At 38.3% G+C, this 16,209-nt stretch overlaps 1 protein-coding gene across 2 annotated transcripts in view; it reads left to right on the top strand.

Annotated features, from left to right (window-relative positions):
- Positions 1-6,306: 6,306 nt before the first annotated feature.
- LOC143857772 (methyl jasmonate esterase 1-like) overlaps positions 6,307-16,209 on the top strand; it is a 12,501-nt gene continuing 2,598 nt past the window's right edge. The window contains exons 1-2 of one of the 2 annotated variants that reach the window (XM_077368248.1): positions 6,318-6,743; positions 13,746-13,874. In XM_077368248.1, the coding sequence (XP_077224363.1) occupies positions 6,345-6,743; positions 13,746-13,874 (528 nt within the window). In that variant the 5' untranslated portion in view covers positions 6,318-6,344. Of the gene's footprint in view, positions 6,744-13,745; positions 13,875-16,209 lie in introns of both variants that reach the window. The other variant, XM_077368249.1, reaches the window with a different exon arrangement.

The following is a 16,209-nucleotide window of genomic DNA, read 5'->3' as shown; positions in this document are numbered from 1 at the left end:
AGGAAGCTTAAATGATCTATCCCTTTAAACAAAAGCTAAAACTTGCATATTTTTCTAGATCTACATTCATAGGAGAAAATTATTCTTGCTAATCTTAATCTCTATGAATTTGAGTACTTATCATGTGTATTTCCTCTTGGCTATTCATATATCCATGATATAACTCACTGTCATGCCATATATCCTAATAGTTAGTCATATTAGGATCAAATATCCATTTCTATGCCTGACAATTTAAGAGAACGTTTTTAACATGAAAAATAAATATATTCTTGCTTATCATGATGAATAACTACACATCACCTAATTATAAGATTCTAATATGAATTTCAAAAACAAAAGGGGGCTTATCATACTAAACTATACACTTGCTTGTTTTCTTTCATGATAAATAAAATATAAGCTTTAACTTGCTAATCTATTATTATATTACGGGTCATAGGGTAGATTTATATTGATTTATATATATATATATATATATATATACTAAGATACACCTTAAAAATTTGTGCTAAGATTGAAATGTCTTTTGTTTTGCCAACATAGGTTTGATTTGTTCTGTGATTATTCATTTCCCATGTTGATTGTCTCTTATTACGCCATATAAACTTTGGATTATACTTTGATTTTAATTGGTAACTCATGATAAGAAGTTAGGGGGAGCATCATATTCTCATTGAATATCTTTGATGCTTTATGTAATTGTGCTTAAATACTTAATCCTTCCTTTTTGCTTATGCCAAAAGTAGGAGAATTTGTATAATTGATTAGATCCATTATCATATGCATTCTTGTATTATAGCTTGTTAAATATAACTCATGCATATGTTGAGGGGGAGTAATAATGAATAAATTGTTTATCTAATCCTCATAAGAGGTTCATCCCACCTATCTAATCAATTTGGTTTGTCATCATAAAAAAGTGGGAGATTGTTAGCCCAAGGGTTCCTTCAATCACCTTGTTTTGATGATTAACAAACGCAAATTGATTAGTCTTTTATGGACTAATAGTTTGCCTTGAGTGTTGTGCTATAGACAGGTAATTCACAAGTGAATCCATGATAGCACCAACACACCATTGATGGCATATTCTTGAAGATGAACCAAACACAATGGCAAAATAGCTCAGAACATACTTGGACCAATCACACCTTGGAGGTACCAAGGAGAAGCTCATCATCAACCATCTCAAAGCATTGAACAAACAAAGGAAGATCAATGAAGGCCAAAGTTTGTGGATCAACAACTTGTAAAGGAGCTTGAACCAAATAGTGGCATCATCCTTGGAAGGTGTCAAGCAAAGAAGCTCAACCTTGAAGATCCCAAAGCAAGCCATGCACTCAAAGAGAAGATCAAGCAATGACTACCTTAAGAGTTCATTCAAGAGAGTGGTAAAAAGGGTAGATTGTATCACCTATCTCTCTTGTGTTTTCTCTTATCAAGGCACATCTTAAAACCCCTAAAAATATATTTTTCAAAGAGACTAACACACATTTTAATGACTTAAATGGATAAGTGAATGGCCATGGTGGTGTACCAATATGTTGGGACCCATATGACATTCATCACAAGAATGAACAAAACAGAGTTCCGAAGCAACAACCTGGACCAGTAACTAAATCCTATCAAAACTTGTTTAAAACATTTTCAAATATTTTTAACAGATAACTCTCATTTTTCTCATATCCGTAGAGTATAAGAACATCGAAATCCGATGAGAAACGAATGAGATATGAATTTTTTAAATGGGATACTGTTTGCTGCAAATCCAGTCTCGGAACTCCGAGAAAATTCTCGGAGCTCCGAGAAATGATCCAGGTTCTAAAATTAAAAGCCCTATTTTATGTCTCGGAACTCCGAGAATACCCTCGGAGCTCCGAGAATACCCTCGGAGCTCCGAGCTCGGAACTCCGAGAATATTCTCGGAACTCCTGTTTGATTCGAAAATAACCGTTTTGCCCCTAAAACGGTCATATTGAGTAGGGACACCATATATACCCATCTAATGGGTCTAAAACACTTGATGAACATTGTCCAACTTCAACAAACTCTAGAAAATCATTTGTGAATCATTTTTGGGTAAAAACTCTCACCAACCTCTTGTGCCTTGATTTGGAGAAAATCATTTGAGATTAGTTTAGGCTTTAAACTTGTGATTGATTTTTGAGAGAATCTTGTGAGAGCTTGAGTGTGCATTTTAGCCTACTTAGAGGCAAAACTAATCTTCATCTTCATTCAATCGGTGGCAAGGGCATCCATGTTTAATTCCCTTGGGTGTAGCGCTTAGAACTCGGCAGAGAAGGAGAGTCATTGTAAAGGTGAAAGGGCATCCTCATTTAATTCCCTTGGAGTGTAAAAGTTTTGGAGCCGGGCGTCGTGGAGGTCTCAATAGTGAAAATCCTTAAGTGCGACCTTGAGTAGAGTGGAGTAGGCCGATGGCCGAACCACTATAAATCCTTGTGTTGCTTGCGTTAGTATTTCTCGATTTCTCACTCCCTCTCTCACTCTCTTATTTGTGCTTGTCTTATTATTTAGAATTGAGTGAGTTAGCATTGCCATCCAACGTGAATATCTTTGCATTGCTAATTAGCCCACTAAATCTCCTAATTAAGTTGGTTGTTTAATTAAGAGTTTTTTAAGCTTATATATATTTGTGAAAATTGGTTAAGCTTAACTAATTCAACTTAATTAACCAAGGGATAAAACTAAGGTGAAATTAGTAAAAGTTTTCAAAAGGCAAAAGTTTTATAAACATCCTATTCACCCCCCTCTAGGTTGCCAAACCAAGTTACTCCTCGAATTTCAAGAGGTATCTCATATATTGCCACTCATATTGTGAGGGCACCATTTCGAGAGTTCCTTGGTAGAGCTCTCCTTCATGTGGAGATCTAAAGGATGAGGGGATCTACATCCTCGCCATTCTCAAGATCGGGGTCTACAGATCCAAACAATTCATTTGTTGTGTCCCAACATAAATAGGTTGCCTGTCATTAATCATCTCCAAAGGATGATCCTAACCCTTCGATATATAGAGTTTTCTATAACAGGCAGTCCCCTATAGATCGGAGGGTTAGGATCATCGAGTGGAGATGGATTACCAGCTTTAATACATTGTGGTCTAACAAATAAATAGCTTGGATCATCCTATGAACCGTTTTAAAAAAATAAGAAAATTTCAGATACACCCCCTCAACTCTTCCCCCCTCAACTTTTCAAAGTCATCAACGACACCCCCTAACTTTTCGTCTTCCAAAGAGACCCCCTGACTTTTCACTAGGGGTGCAACTCGGGTCGGATTGGGTCGGGTTGATGCCAACCCAACCCAACCCAAAAACTTCAACCCCCAACCCTAACCCAACCCAACCCGAGTTTCAACCCAGCTTGGCTAACCGAACCCAACCCAAATTGATTTTTCCCTAACCCGAACCCAACCCAACCCAACCCAATTTCCCAAGTTGGGTCGGGTTTCTGCTGAAATCTTAATGAAAAAATGCATCTTTAAATCAGTTACCCCATCAAATGCCTCTTTAAATCTTAATGAAAAAAATGCCTCTTTAAATCTTAATGAAAAAAATCAGAGAGAGAGAGAGAGAGAGAGAGAGAGAGAGAGAGAGAGAGAGAGAGAACCTTGTAGGTCTTGTGGCGGAAGAACTGAAGAAGAATGAGAGATGGTCCGATGGAGGATTGGAGGCTGCTGACTTATCTCAAAGAGAAATAGAGAATAAGGATTTCTACTTTCTAAGTTAGGGTTTGCCTTTACCTATTGTTTTTGACTTTTTGATATGTATATAAAGTATACACTATTATATTTTCAAGGATAGAAAATTAGAAGCTAAAAAAACAACACGTGAAAAACTAAAAATGTCAAAAAGTAACGTGTTTATCTTATTCTTTGCCTGGTTACGGGTTGGGTCGGGTTGCCTGATGCCCAACCCAACCCAACCAGAATTTTGGTCCGGTTGCCAAACCCCAACCCGGACTCGGACCCGAACCCAACCCGAATTTTGTCAACCCAACCCGCCCAAAATTCGGGTTCGGGTTCAACCCTACCTAAGTTGCACCTCTACTTTTCACCCTATAGTTCAAAATTCATCAAAGACATTCCTGACAATTTCTTCGTTCCCGTCCACCACGTCACCTAACAAGCATTATTGAAAACTAAGGGGGTGTTGTTGATGACTTCTAAAAGTCAAGGTTATCGTTGAAAATATCAAAAAGTTGAGAGGGTGTATTTGTATTTTTCCCTAAAAAATATTGGATGTCATGGTGCACCCTTGTTGCTTCCAGATTTTTGGTCTAGAAATTTGGTGGGAATGGAAACGAGAGAGAGAGGGAGAGAGAGAGAGAGAGAGAGAGAGAGAGAGAGCTTAATTTGCATTGCTATTAATTTGGGCTGTTAAATAAAAGCTATAATATTGGAACTTAATTTGCGTGAATTGTTACGGAAAAAACGCTATTCCTTAGGGAATTTACGAAAATAAAGGCAACTAAACATATCCTAATAAAAAAATTCCTATTTTTTGGAGGGGGCAAATATATGAACTTTATGAAAAAACCGTATATGTGTTTAAAAAACCGTCCTTGGTACTTGGTTACATGGAAAACCTTTACAAGTCCGCCACACATCTCTCTCCTTCATCAGAGGCCGAATATTTTTTTAGCAAAGCGTTTGGATACATCTAAGTAATGAATAATATAATTAGGGCTGCAACTCGGGTCGGGTTTTTTTCCGGAAAACCCACGATTCCCAAACCCGGCCCTACCCATGATAAATCTCGGGTTGGTTCGGGTCGGGTCGGGTTTTTTCACGTTGACGCAAATTTTAAAGGAAAATTCTTGTTTGGCAAGGCAAATCAACTTGTAGAAGCAGAAATTACACTCACATTACACTTGAATCAAACAATGATGTAATTACACTCACATCACACTTGAATCAAACAATGCTGCTGTAATCAAACAATGTTGTAATTACAATCAAACAATGCTGAATCAAACACTTGAATCAACTCAACTCATAGAAGCAGAAATTACACTCACATACAGTAACAGTGGGTGCGTGGGTTTTCACTTTTAACTTTGGGATAATTACATTTACACCCCCTCTAGTTTCTGACACATCCACTTCTACCCCTATAGTTTAAAACGTGACAAATACACCCCTGTAGTTTCAATTTGTTTACGGTTTGCCCCCTCAGCTGAAGGTTCGTCTATAGATTGAAGGGTTAGGATGATCCGATGGAGCTGATTTTTTGGGCACACCATATCTATGGCAGGACCCATCAAATGAACGCTTTGGATCATCCAAATAATGTGGGCCCCTACCCGAATCCAAACACTACCAAAAAATCATCCAAATAATGTGGGCCCACATTGTTTGGATGATCCAAAGCGTTCATTTGATGGGTCCTGACATAGATAGGGTGTGCCCAAAAAATCAGCTCCATCGGATCATCCTAACCCTTCAATCTATGGACGAACCGTCAGGTGAGGGGGCCTACCTTAAACAAATTGAAACTACAAGGGTGTATTTGTCACGTTTTAAACTATAGGGGTGGAAGTGGATGTGTCAGAAACTAGAGGGTGTGTAAATGTAATTATCCCTTTAACTTTTAACTAACAATAGAAAAAAATGTACATACTATAACTTATGTAACTCGGGTCGGGTCGGGTCGGGTCCCTTCAAACCCGGCACGACCCGAGATTCATGCCGGCTTTTGAATGCTGAACCCGGCTCGACCCGAAACCCATGAAACCTGAACCCGACCCAAGCTATTTTCGGGTCGGGTCGATGCGGGTCGGGTAGAAGCCGGCTCGAGTTGCAGCCCTAAATATAATCTCAGGGATATGTCTTGGCCTTTTTGTCAAACTTCAAGATTCCTAAACTGGTTCAAGGAAGCTGGCATCAAATAATTAATTAACGTATATGACTTCCCCACAATGCTTAATTCTAATTGGGGCTGTTCAATAGGAGTTAGGGGTGCAACTTGGGTGGGGTCAGGTTGTGTTTTTGCTAAAAGATGAATAGGAATCAACCCGAATCCGACCCGATTTTAAGGTAAAAGCTCAACCCTATGGTGAGGGTTTTTTTTGTTCGGTGAGAAAATCGAAAATAAAAAAAAAGATCCGTTGGCAACCGTTAACTTTATTTATGTCCACGTCTTCCGGGCCCACCATCCCTAAGCCAAGATGTGGCCACGTCATCCTGTCAGAGAGAGCTGAGTCAGATGAACCACGAAAATAAAGATAAAGGAATACCTCACCACGTCATTCCACACCCACTTGTCTCATTCTCCCAGTTGCAGCCCTATCTCCTTGTTCTTGTCCATAAAAAGGAAGAAAGAAATATGAGGAATAGAGATATTGGAGAGAAGATGGAAGGGGGTGAGAGCAAAAAACATTTTGTTCTAGTGCACGGTGCATGTCATGGAGCCTGGTGTTGGTATAAGCTATCCACACTCCTCACTTCTGTGGGCCACCGAGTCACGGCGTTCGATCTCGCTGCTTGTGGGGTCCATCCGAAGAAACTCTCCGAGGTCCACACATTTTCAGACTACTCAGAACCGTTGATCGAGATCTTAGCATCTCTGCCTTCACAAGAGAAGGTGATCCTTGTGGGCCATAGCTTCGGCGGGTTCAGCATTAGTCGAGCAATGAATACTTTCCCGGAGAAGATATCCGCGGCGGTCTTCGTGGCAGCGTTGATGCCGGATTCTTCTAATCCTCCCTCATATGTCATTGAAAAGGTATGGAATGTGTGTGATTGCGTTAATAAATATTTGTCTCCCCCCGGATCAATGGCGACGATCAATTCTAAAATCCCACAACAGAACATGTACACGCAATCAAGACCATTGATCGTAGAATATCACGAGTCAACACCCATGATTTTGAACTACAAAATCAACGGTTTTGATTTTGTTTGTGAAATCATAAAATAGGATTCACTGTTTTTAACCATTCTCCGGCGATCATGACCGCCAGTAATATGATAAGGTTTGACTGCGGTTGCGACCGCCGCTAAAAAGTGTCTCTTGGGTATTGCAAAGGAAGCCCTTTCACTGGCGGTCTAGACCGCTGGTAATATTTTATTAATTATTTTTAAAAAGGGAAATATACAGTTACCCTCCCTTAACTTTCAAACACATTCAACGATAACCCTAAAGTTTCAAACTCACCAACTATACCCCCTGACTTTTCAACGTATATAAGGTAGACGTCATCTTTTGAAATACTATCAATGCTAATTAAGATCTCGTTTCTGAGAAATTATATGATGCCCGACCGTGAAGTCCCGTCAAAATGGTACGTCAGAGGTACCACCCTTGATATTTGATCCAACAGCAGCCTCTTAAAAAGTGGTCTGCTGTTGGATCAAATATGAAGGGTGGTACCGATTTGACGGTACTTCAAGGTCGGGCATCATATAAAAACTCCTCGTTTCTAGTTGGTCTACTAGAGAACCTTTTCTAGCCTGCCGACCAAAAATACAGTGAGCCCATATTGTTTGGATGATTCAAAGCATTCATTTGATGGGCCTTGACATAGGTAGGGTGTGCCCAAAAAATCAGCTCGATAAGAACATCCTAACCCTTCGATTTGTGGATGGACTGTCAACTGAGGGGGTATACCCCTTATACACATTGAAAAGTCAAGGGTGTAGTTGATGAGTTTGAAATTACAGGGTTATCGTTGAATCTTTCATAAAGTTGAGGGGGTGCAACTGTATTTTTCCCTTTTAAAAGTTGAGGGGGTGTAACTGTATTTCTCCCTTTTAAAAAATACTGGCGAATATGACCGCCGAGAAAAATAATTTTTTTAATTTTCTTTTAAATATTTGAAAATCCCCAAAAAATTGGGTACAATTTTCACTATTTTACATTACAACCATGTACACCTGTTTACATCCACAATTTACATCTTACATCCACCCATGTACATCTGTTTACACATTAAAATCTGTTTACATCCACAATTTACATTTCACAACCTGTTTACATAACAACCATGTACAACTGTTTACACATTACAAGCTGTTTACATCAAAACAATGGAACTGAACAAAACCTAGAAGAACATATTAATCCTACACAGATTTAATTAACAGTCAATAATGCAAAAATAGTAAAATCTTAAAAATTCCTCTTGAAACCAATTTCAGGAAGAAACCAATTTCAGGTAGTATCCTCAAGGGTTAGCATGTTTATGAGTCTTTAGTTGGCTGCAATTGGCAGACAACAATTTTGAAACAAGCAAGTATAGGACTAGCTAATTGTGTCCATGATAAATAGCATAAAGACATTCACTTGTGGGTGCTTAAGGCTGCAAATTGCATTGAATATGCTTTATTCACGGCTGGCATGCAATGGTTAAGGATACCAAACCTCAGATGTGATAGGATCCCAAAACCATTTGGCATTACTAATAGAGCTATAGCCACTAGACACCAAGTGAATTCACAAAATGTTAAGGCCCAACAAATCCGAATGTTACAGTAAATCATTTGAAAAGTTGTCTTATATTCGTGTGGTGTTGAACAGATTTTGCTGATGGCTTAGGATTTATTCCAATACATGATGGATTATAAACTATAAAGTAGAAACGGCAAATAAAATAATAGACGCCCACAATATAACACATACATCTATATATCCATATCAATTGCCAGGTTATATGAATAAAAGATGAAGTAAAAGAGCTGGCCAGCCTGAAATGTAGAGATTTAAGCCCTATATTATGACAACAAAGTGAAGTTTATGTGCTCACCATATAACCATCGTACGCTGAACAAGCTGTGAGATTTCTATGAAAACATCTTGTTGTGAAGCCTCATGGCTGCATACTTTATCAAAAGTGAATGGGTATTTATATGCCCTTTTAGAATGTAAAATATTATGAGTATTAGAAGCTTAAGGTAGACCAAAATGGAGAAACCAACCAATAAATCTCAATGGTAAGAATTTTCATAACTAATTTACATCAAAGTAGCTTATACCAACACATTGTATTACCATTATCATCTGAACAAATTTTACCACTTTGTATCAAGTCGACTCCCCGTCCAAGAAAACACCAGAATATCCGCTTCTCAAATAGTGAAACCAAAGTTTACACTAGCCCAGGATCAACAACCAAAGTAGAAGAAGAACAACACCAAGAAGATGTGCTTCAATATATGTATAGAAGAACAAAACTACAAGTAGAACAATAGAAAAAGAAAGCTTCAAAACATGGAGAAAATATGAAGAAAATATGCTGCAAGTTAGTACTTTGCTTCAACCACAAGCTTGCACACAAGAGAGCTTCAATGGAGGTCTTGCTGGTGGAGAATCTCTACAAAAGTGAGTAAAATGAGGATTGCGCTAGGTCAATGAAAGAGGAGAATGAGTGTATTAGGTAAGTGGTAGTGGGTATGAGAAAGTGGAGACTTTAATGCATCGAGAAGTGGTGGGTTTAAGTTCTAAGAAAGGTTTGAATTTGAAATAGGAGGGAAGTGGGAAAAGATGAAGCAAACATGTGTGGCTCACACATGTGCAAGTTAGGCAAAATAAACATCATGCCCATGGACACAAAAAATACATTTTTGTCGTCACTGCATCTCTCAAAATAAAATAAAAATAAAAGCTACCAAAAAAATACACTTTAAAATTTAATAGTTGTAGGATAAGAAATAACTACTATTTCTATTCCACCAGAATCATCATCAGATAATATCGTTCTGCCTATAAAAATAAAAATATCGATAAAAAGTATTGCGTTGTATAGCTTTTTCAGCAGTTTCTCTCCTATAATTTGAAGGTCTGCTTCAGCTAAGCGATTATGTAGGTCTTGCAAAATTTTCTTTCGCTCTTCGCATTTTGTCCTCTTGTCCATGATTGACAAATCTGCTAGCTCACAAGTCATTAGGAATTAAGAAATTATATTTGTTTTAGGAGGGGTAGAAAATCAGGATTAAACACATGAAACTCCTGAAATAAGAAATCATATAATTTTCAATTCTAATTCATCAAAAGGACTAAAAAAAGAAACCCATTAAAAAGAAATTGGATTTTTCAATGCTAACCTCTTCAATGTATTCTATTACAACAACCATGAAAATCGTTGCATAAAATATTACATTAAATAAAATAACAAAAAAAGAAAAAGAAAAATACGACTCAACTACTTGTATACAGGTAAAAAAGTATCATCATGCACCAATAAATAAATAAGAAGTAGCAATGAAAAAGAAGCGAAGCTTAGAACAAGGTCAATTAAAAAATCGTCAATGTCTTGCCGCCACCTGAAAACTGGATAATACAGACTCTTATGCACAGGAATGGAAAAAATAATAAATACATTGTCTATTTTAGAATAAATAAACAATAAATAGAAAAAAATGTGCCTGATTTCTTCTCTTCTTCTCCTTCTTCCTCTCCTTTTTTGTTTTTGAAAATATCCTCCTCTTCTTCCTCCTCCTTCTCCAGGATGCACCAGACAAGAAAATTGTCACCGGATTCGGAAGAACGAAAGAGTAGAAATTAAAATGGAGAATTTATAGGAAAGAAGAACAAGAATACACATAAAATAAAAAACTATCATCCAATTCTAGGATGAATTCATTCCATTCTTTTACATTCCAAATTTACTCAGTCCAACAATCAAATGCTCCTCCACTTATTCTTTAGCCTCATTGGATTTTAATTAGCCAATAAATGAGATATACGAATTAACAAACCACTCACTCTCTACCTACAAGATTATATGCAAATAATTTTAAGACAGGCCCTTAATCTCTTATCTACACCATGAATGTTCTCCATCATATCAAACCCAAAATTAAAACATATTTGAAAAGAGATAATAGAAATAAGAAAATAGGAAGAACAATATAAGAAAAAGGAAGGCATTGCCGACAGAAGAATAAAAAAAGGCATTAACATGAAGAGAACATCAAACGTCTCCGCTGAAGTTCAAATTCCATTCATTTAAAAGCAGAAAATACAAAACACGAAGAAGAACACAAAAAACTTGCATGGTTCAACAACAATGCCTCTGCCAGAGGATGTGATTGCGATCTTCCACTATTAGAGAAGAGATAAGAACCAGTCGCCTAAATTTAGGGATGAAAAGAGATGACATCAGATGCCAATGAAAAAAGATGTAACAACAAGGAAATAAGATAGTCTTGGCGTAGTCAGAAGCACGAAGAACGAGTCGAGGATAGAATGCCTCTAAACACCAATCAAATAGACCTTTGAATCCACGAAGGATGTTTGTCGATTCCACGAAGAGCCGTTCTTTGAATCCACAAAGAACAACATAAACCGCTTTCAATAAAGAAGAAAGAAAGAGATTTTTCTTGATCTAAAAAACAAAACAATAGTAAAATCATGCAACAACCCTCACGTTAGGTGCTTTTATAAGAAAAGAAAACATGCATGTTAAGAGATTGTTGCGTTGCGAGGACTCCTCTCTTTTGACGTGTACATAACACTATGCATCACCAAGGGCGGTATAGGAGCACAAGTAGTAGGAATGAGATCTTATGCATGTTGTTCCTTTTCATGCTCTTCTTCATCTTGTTCATGTTCGTCACCAACGACTAGATTTTTAGTATGCCGACCACATTTGGGACACACATTGGATTTGTGATCTAATTAGTTGCTCTTGTAGCATACGATCCGTTGCTCGAACTGTAACTCGTATGGATCAAGCCGTGGGACTTGGGTCGTTGCCAAAGTAGAAGGAACATCTGCGCGTCCTCTTCCTCGTGTCGGGAACGCTTGGGTAGACTTGCTTACCCCAACAGAAGGATCCAAAACCACCTTCTCTTTCGCCGTCGGAATCGTTGTCTCCAGTGTCTCTGTCCCGGCTTGACTCATGTAAAAATCTCTCTGGGTTGAACGGTTGATCATGGTCTCAACCCGTTCTACTATCTTTATTGCCTCAGATAATGTCTAAAGGGGGTGAAGAGTTACCTGATCATAGATTTCTTTATGAAGACCGCCGATGTAGCGGTCTACGCATTGTGTCTCGGTCTCTGCAATATCGTTCCTAGACGATGGTCTGTAGAACTCCTCTTATCATCTTCTAATGCATGCGTGCAATATTGTAGTGACGAGAAATTCAACCCCGGATATAATGGATGGAAAAACTAAACCCTTTCTAAAGACTTCCAATAGCGAGAAAGACTAACAAATTAATAATCAGCTATCTTTCCAACCTAGAAAGATAAAACAAACTCACGACCAAACAAATTGACAGACTACTTCCTCTAATTAAATTACATAGGGAAAGAACATCACTTCAATAATGAAAAAGAATAAACAAAAAGAAAAGAGTGGAAGAGATTATCCTCACTCACGGATCTACTTCTCAGTGCACGGTTCTTCCTTTTTAGAAGATCTTCTTCACTCTCAAGATAATTGTATTGTCCGAGTGCCCTCTTCAATCCCAATTTTTCAAATCTTGGTTGACATGCATGCCCCGTACTTGGAGGTTTTTGGATCTTTTTTATCTAATGGAAGATATATTGGCAGAATCAGATATTGAGTAAATTCATGTTAGAAGGTCTGCTAACGAGAAGGCGGATGAGTTGGCTAGAAGAGGGGTGGTACGCAACTCGATGAATTGGTCTGATCAATTCCCTACTTGATGTCCTATCCATCGTGTAATTAGTTTTTATTTTTTGTTCTGTAACTTCTAGTACTCCCTTTCGGGTGTCCCTTCTGATTCTTTTATAATATTTGCCATTTTAAAAAAAAAAAATGCCCCGTACTTATATTAGTAGGGGTTTTCTTCTATCCTTATTTGAGTACTTACTAAAATAGTAGGTAACATACTAACTAAAATTAGTAAGTTTGCAAACTTGCTATGGTTAATAGTAATTCACATACTTATTAAAAATGGTAAGTGCCCATCAACCTCCATATAAGTGGCTACAATGTAGGGATGTGGAGAGATTTTTTCTCCAAAAGCAAGAAAATAGGAAAGGAACTCTCTTCTCCTTGTGAATGCCGAAGTGGGAGCCCTACAATATAGGTGAGCTCCTACTAAATACCATTTGATGTTTTCTCCCCTCCTCTCTACGAAATAGGGAAGGGTCTCCAAAAGTGAATGGAATTAGGATAAACACTTCTCCACGTCATGTGCTATGCCACATGTCATCTATACCTCTATTTCTCCATTCACCATCGAAGTGAGCTTCTAGCCACATCATCATATCATCATGAACCATGCCCATGTAATCCCATGTGCAAACATTCTCATATCCTTTACACATGCAACACGCACACACGTGAATAGTTTTTTACATGCATGTGTGGACCTCCTAATTTGGGCCCACATCACTGAGCCAAATGGATCAAAATTTTGACTTAAATCCCAGGAATAGTGTATCCTAATCCATTAAACAATTGGGAGGCTCCATCTATCTTTAAGAAGAGGCTTTAGGTATAAATCTCTAAACCAAGAATCGAGTTAAGAATTAGTAATTGTGCAAGAATTGTTTCTAACGATTTTCCCAAAAGAAAAAGATGACTCGTGATTAAAATTTCCCTCGGACATCCAATACTTTGGACACACGCCCCTATTGTTTTAATGAAGAACTGAGGATGGCGAAAAATCATGATTAATAATCATAATTTTGTATCTTCTTAGCGGATTACCTTAATCTCTCTCTCTCTCTCTCTCTCTCCAAATCCTCTTGAGGGAGCTTTAATATATTAGCCATTTAACTTGACTTCAATTTTGTTTATGCATAAAAGCACTTAGAGAAGACCCACGAAGAACCAATACTGGATAGTCAAATCATGAACACCTTGGATCGAGGGGTTGAATATTTATTTGGGCCCAACTTCTTAGGACACAAGCTCTATCAATGCTCATCATTGGAGGTAAGAGTTTTACTCATCTTTATATATATGCCTAATTAGCTGTAAAAGATACTTACAGTTCACAAAACCAATCAACATCAAATCAAAAAATATATGTGTGTGTCACACACACACACATACATATGGGAAAGTTATTCAAAAATTGTATTATCCCGAAGAAATTACTTCGGAATGGCGTTTAATTCAATTTCACATCCATTTGGCATTGCACAATGAAAAAACCAAAATGCCCTCGTCTTCTGTAATTGTTTCTGTTTTTCGTTTCGAGCACCGCCGATGACTATTGCTGCAACTCGAAAGAGGAGGCTGAAGAAGACGAAGTAGAGGTAGACGACATTTTGGGCTTTTTCATCATACGGCATTAGATGGATGTGAAGTCGAATAAAACACCATTAATAAATAATTTCTTCAAGATAGATAACACAATTTTCATCGATCTTTCCCTACATATATGTATATAGACACACACACACACACACACACACACACACACATATATATATATATATATATATATATATAGTGATGGTATGGAGATGATTTCTGAGGGACACCCTACCTATGTTAGGTCCTATAGAATGAATGGGTTGGATGAGTCAAACAACATGGGAGATGCTGTATTTAGTGGGTTGCTCAGGCTGAGCGATACCTCAGAAATCTTTTCCCCACACACACACACACACACACACACACACACACACACACACACACATATATATATATATATATATATATATATATATATATATATATATATATATATATATATGAGGAAAAGAATTGTACGCTCGAGTGTACCAAGCTTATGGTACGCTCGAGTGCCCTAATCACATGGGTCCCACATTTTTTGTGGTGATCCAAAGCGTTCATTTGCAAGGCCCTATCATAGATAGGGTGTGTACCAAAAATCAGCTCCATTGAATCATCCTAACCCCTCCAAAAGTGGAGGGCAAGAATGGGCAGATTTGTGGTCTGTCCATTTTGCCCTCCACAAATGGATGGGTTAGGATGATCCTATGGAGCTGATTTTTGGTACACACCCTATCTATTTAAGGGCCTTTCAAATGAATGCTTTGGATCATCCTAACAAAGTGAGTCCACATGTGATTAGGCACTCGAGTGTACCATAAGCTTGGTACACTCGAGCGTACAATCCTTTTCCTCTATATATATATATATATATATATATATATATGTGTGTGTGTGTGTGTGTGTGTGTGTGTGTGTGTGTGTGTGTGTGTCGATATATATATATATATATACTGTTTGTTGATAAATCTGCCTATTTTTCACCCACAAATGGACACCCTAAGATGATCCAATGGAGCTGTTTTTTTGGTACACACCCCATCCATGATGGGGCCTTTCAAATGAATGCTTAGGATCACCCAAAAATGAGGGCCCTTATGTTTTCTGCACTCGAGCGCAGGAACTGTTCTCTCTCTCTCTACACACACACACACACACACACACACACATATGAGAAGATGGTTCCTGCACAAGTGCGCAGGTAAGTTACCTGCACACGAGTGCAGAAACAGAGTGGGGGTCCACATTTGGGGTGCTGGGGGGGGGGGGGGGGGGGCGGCGGGGGAGGGCGGGGGGATCAAACCCATTCCTTTGGAAGGCCCTTCCATTGATAGGGTGTTGCCCAAAAACCAGCCCCATTGGATCGTCGTAACCCAATCAAAGGTGGGGCGGGGGGGGGGGGGGGGGGGGGGGGGGGGGGATGGACAGACACTGTGTGTCCATGTTTCTGCCTATTTTTTCCCTCCACAAGTGGCGGGGTTAGAATGATCCAATGGGGCTGATTTTTGGGCCACACCTTATCCATGAAAGGGCTATCCAAATGAATGCTTTGGACCTCAAAAAATGTGGGCCCCCACCCTGTTTTTGCACTCGTGCGCAGGTAAGCATACCTGTACACTTGTGCAGGAACCGCAACCTCTATATACATGCATGTATATCTACACATATATCATCTCTCACTTAGTTTATCGTCTCACTCTCTCATTATAGACGAGGGAATCGTAATCCTCATTTGAAAAGAACCACTTCTAAAATGGTATTTCTCATTTCAATTTTGCTAAAATGGTATCGTCTCACTCTCTCATTATAGACGAGGTAAGAGTTTTACTCATCTTTATATATATGCCTAATTAGCTGTAAAAGATACTTACAGTTCACAAAACCAATCAACATCAAATCAAAAAATATATGTGTGTGTGACACACACACATACATATGGGAAAGTTATTCAAAAATTGTATTATCCCGAAGAAATTACTTCGGAATGGCGTTTAATTCAATTTCACATCCATTTGGCATTGCACAA

The sequence above is a fragment of the Tasmannia lanceolata genome, unplaced genomic scaffold (assembly GCF_043159265.1).
Source record: "Tasmannia lanceolata isolate RefF3 unplaced genomic scaffold, GAP_Taslan_0.1 ptg000025l, whole genome shotgun sequence".
In the NCBI taxonomy this organism is placed as follows: domain Eukaryota; kingdom Viridiplantae; phylum Streptophyta; class Magnoliopsida; order Canellales; family Winteraceae; genus Tasmannia; species Tasmannia lanceolata.
This window is presented reverse-complemented; position numbering and strand designations above follow the sequence as displayed.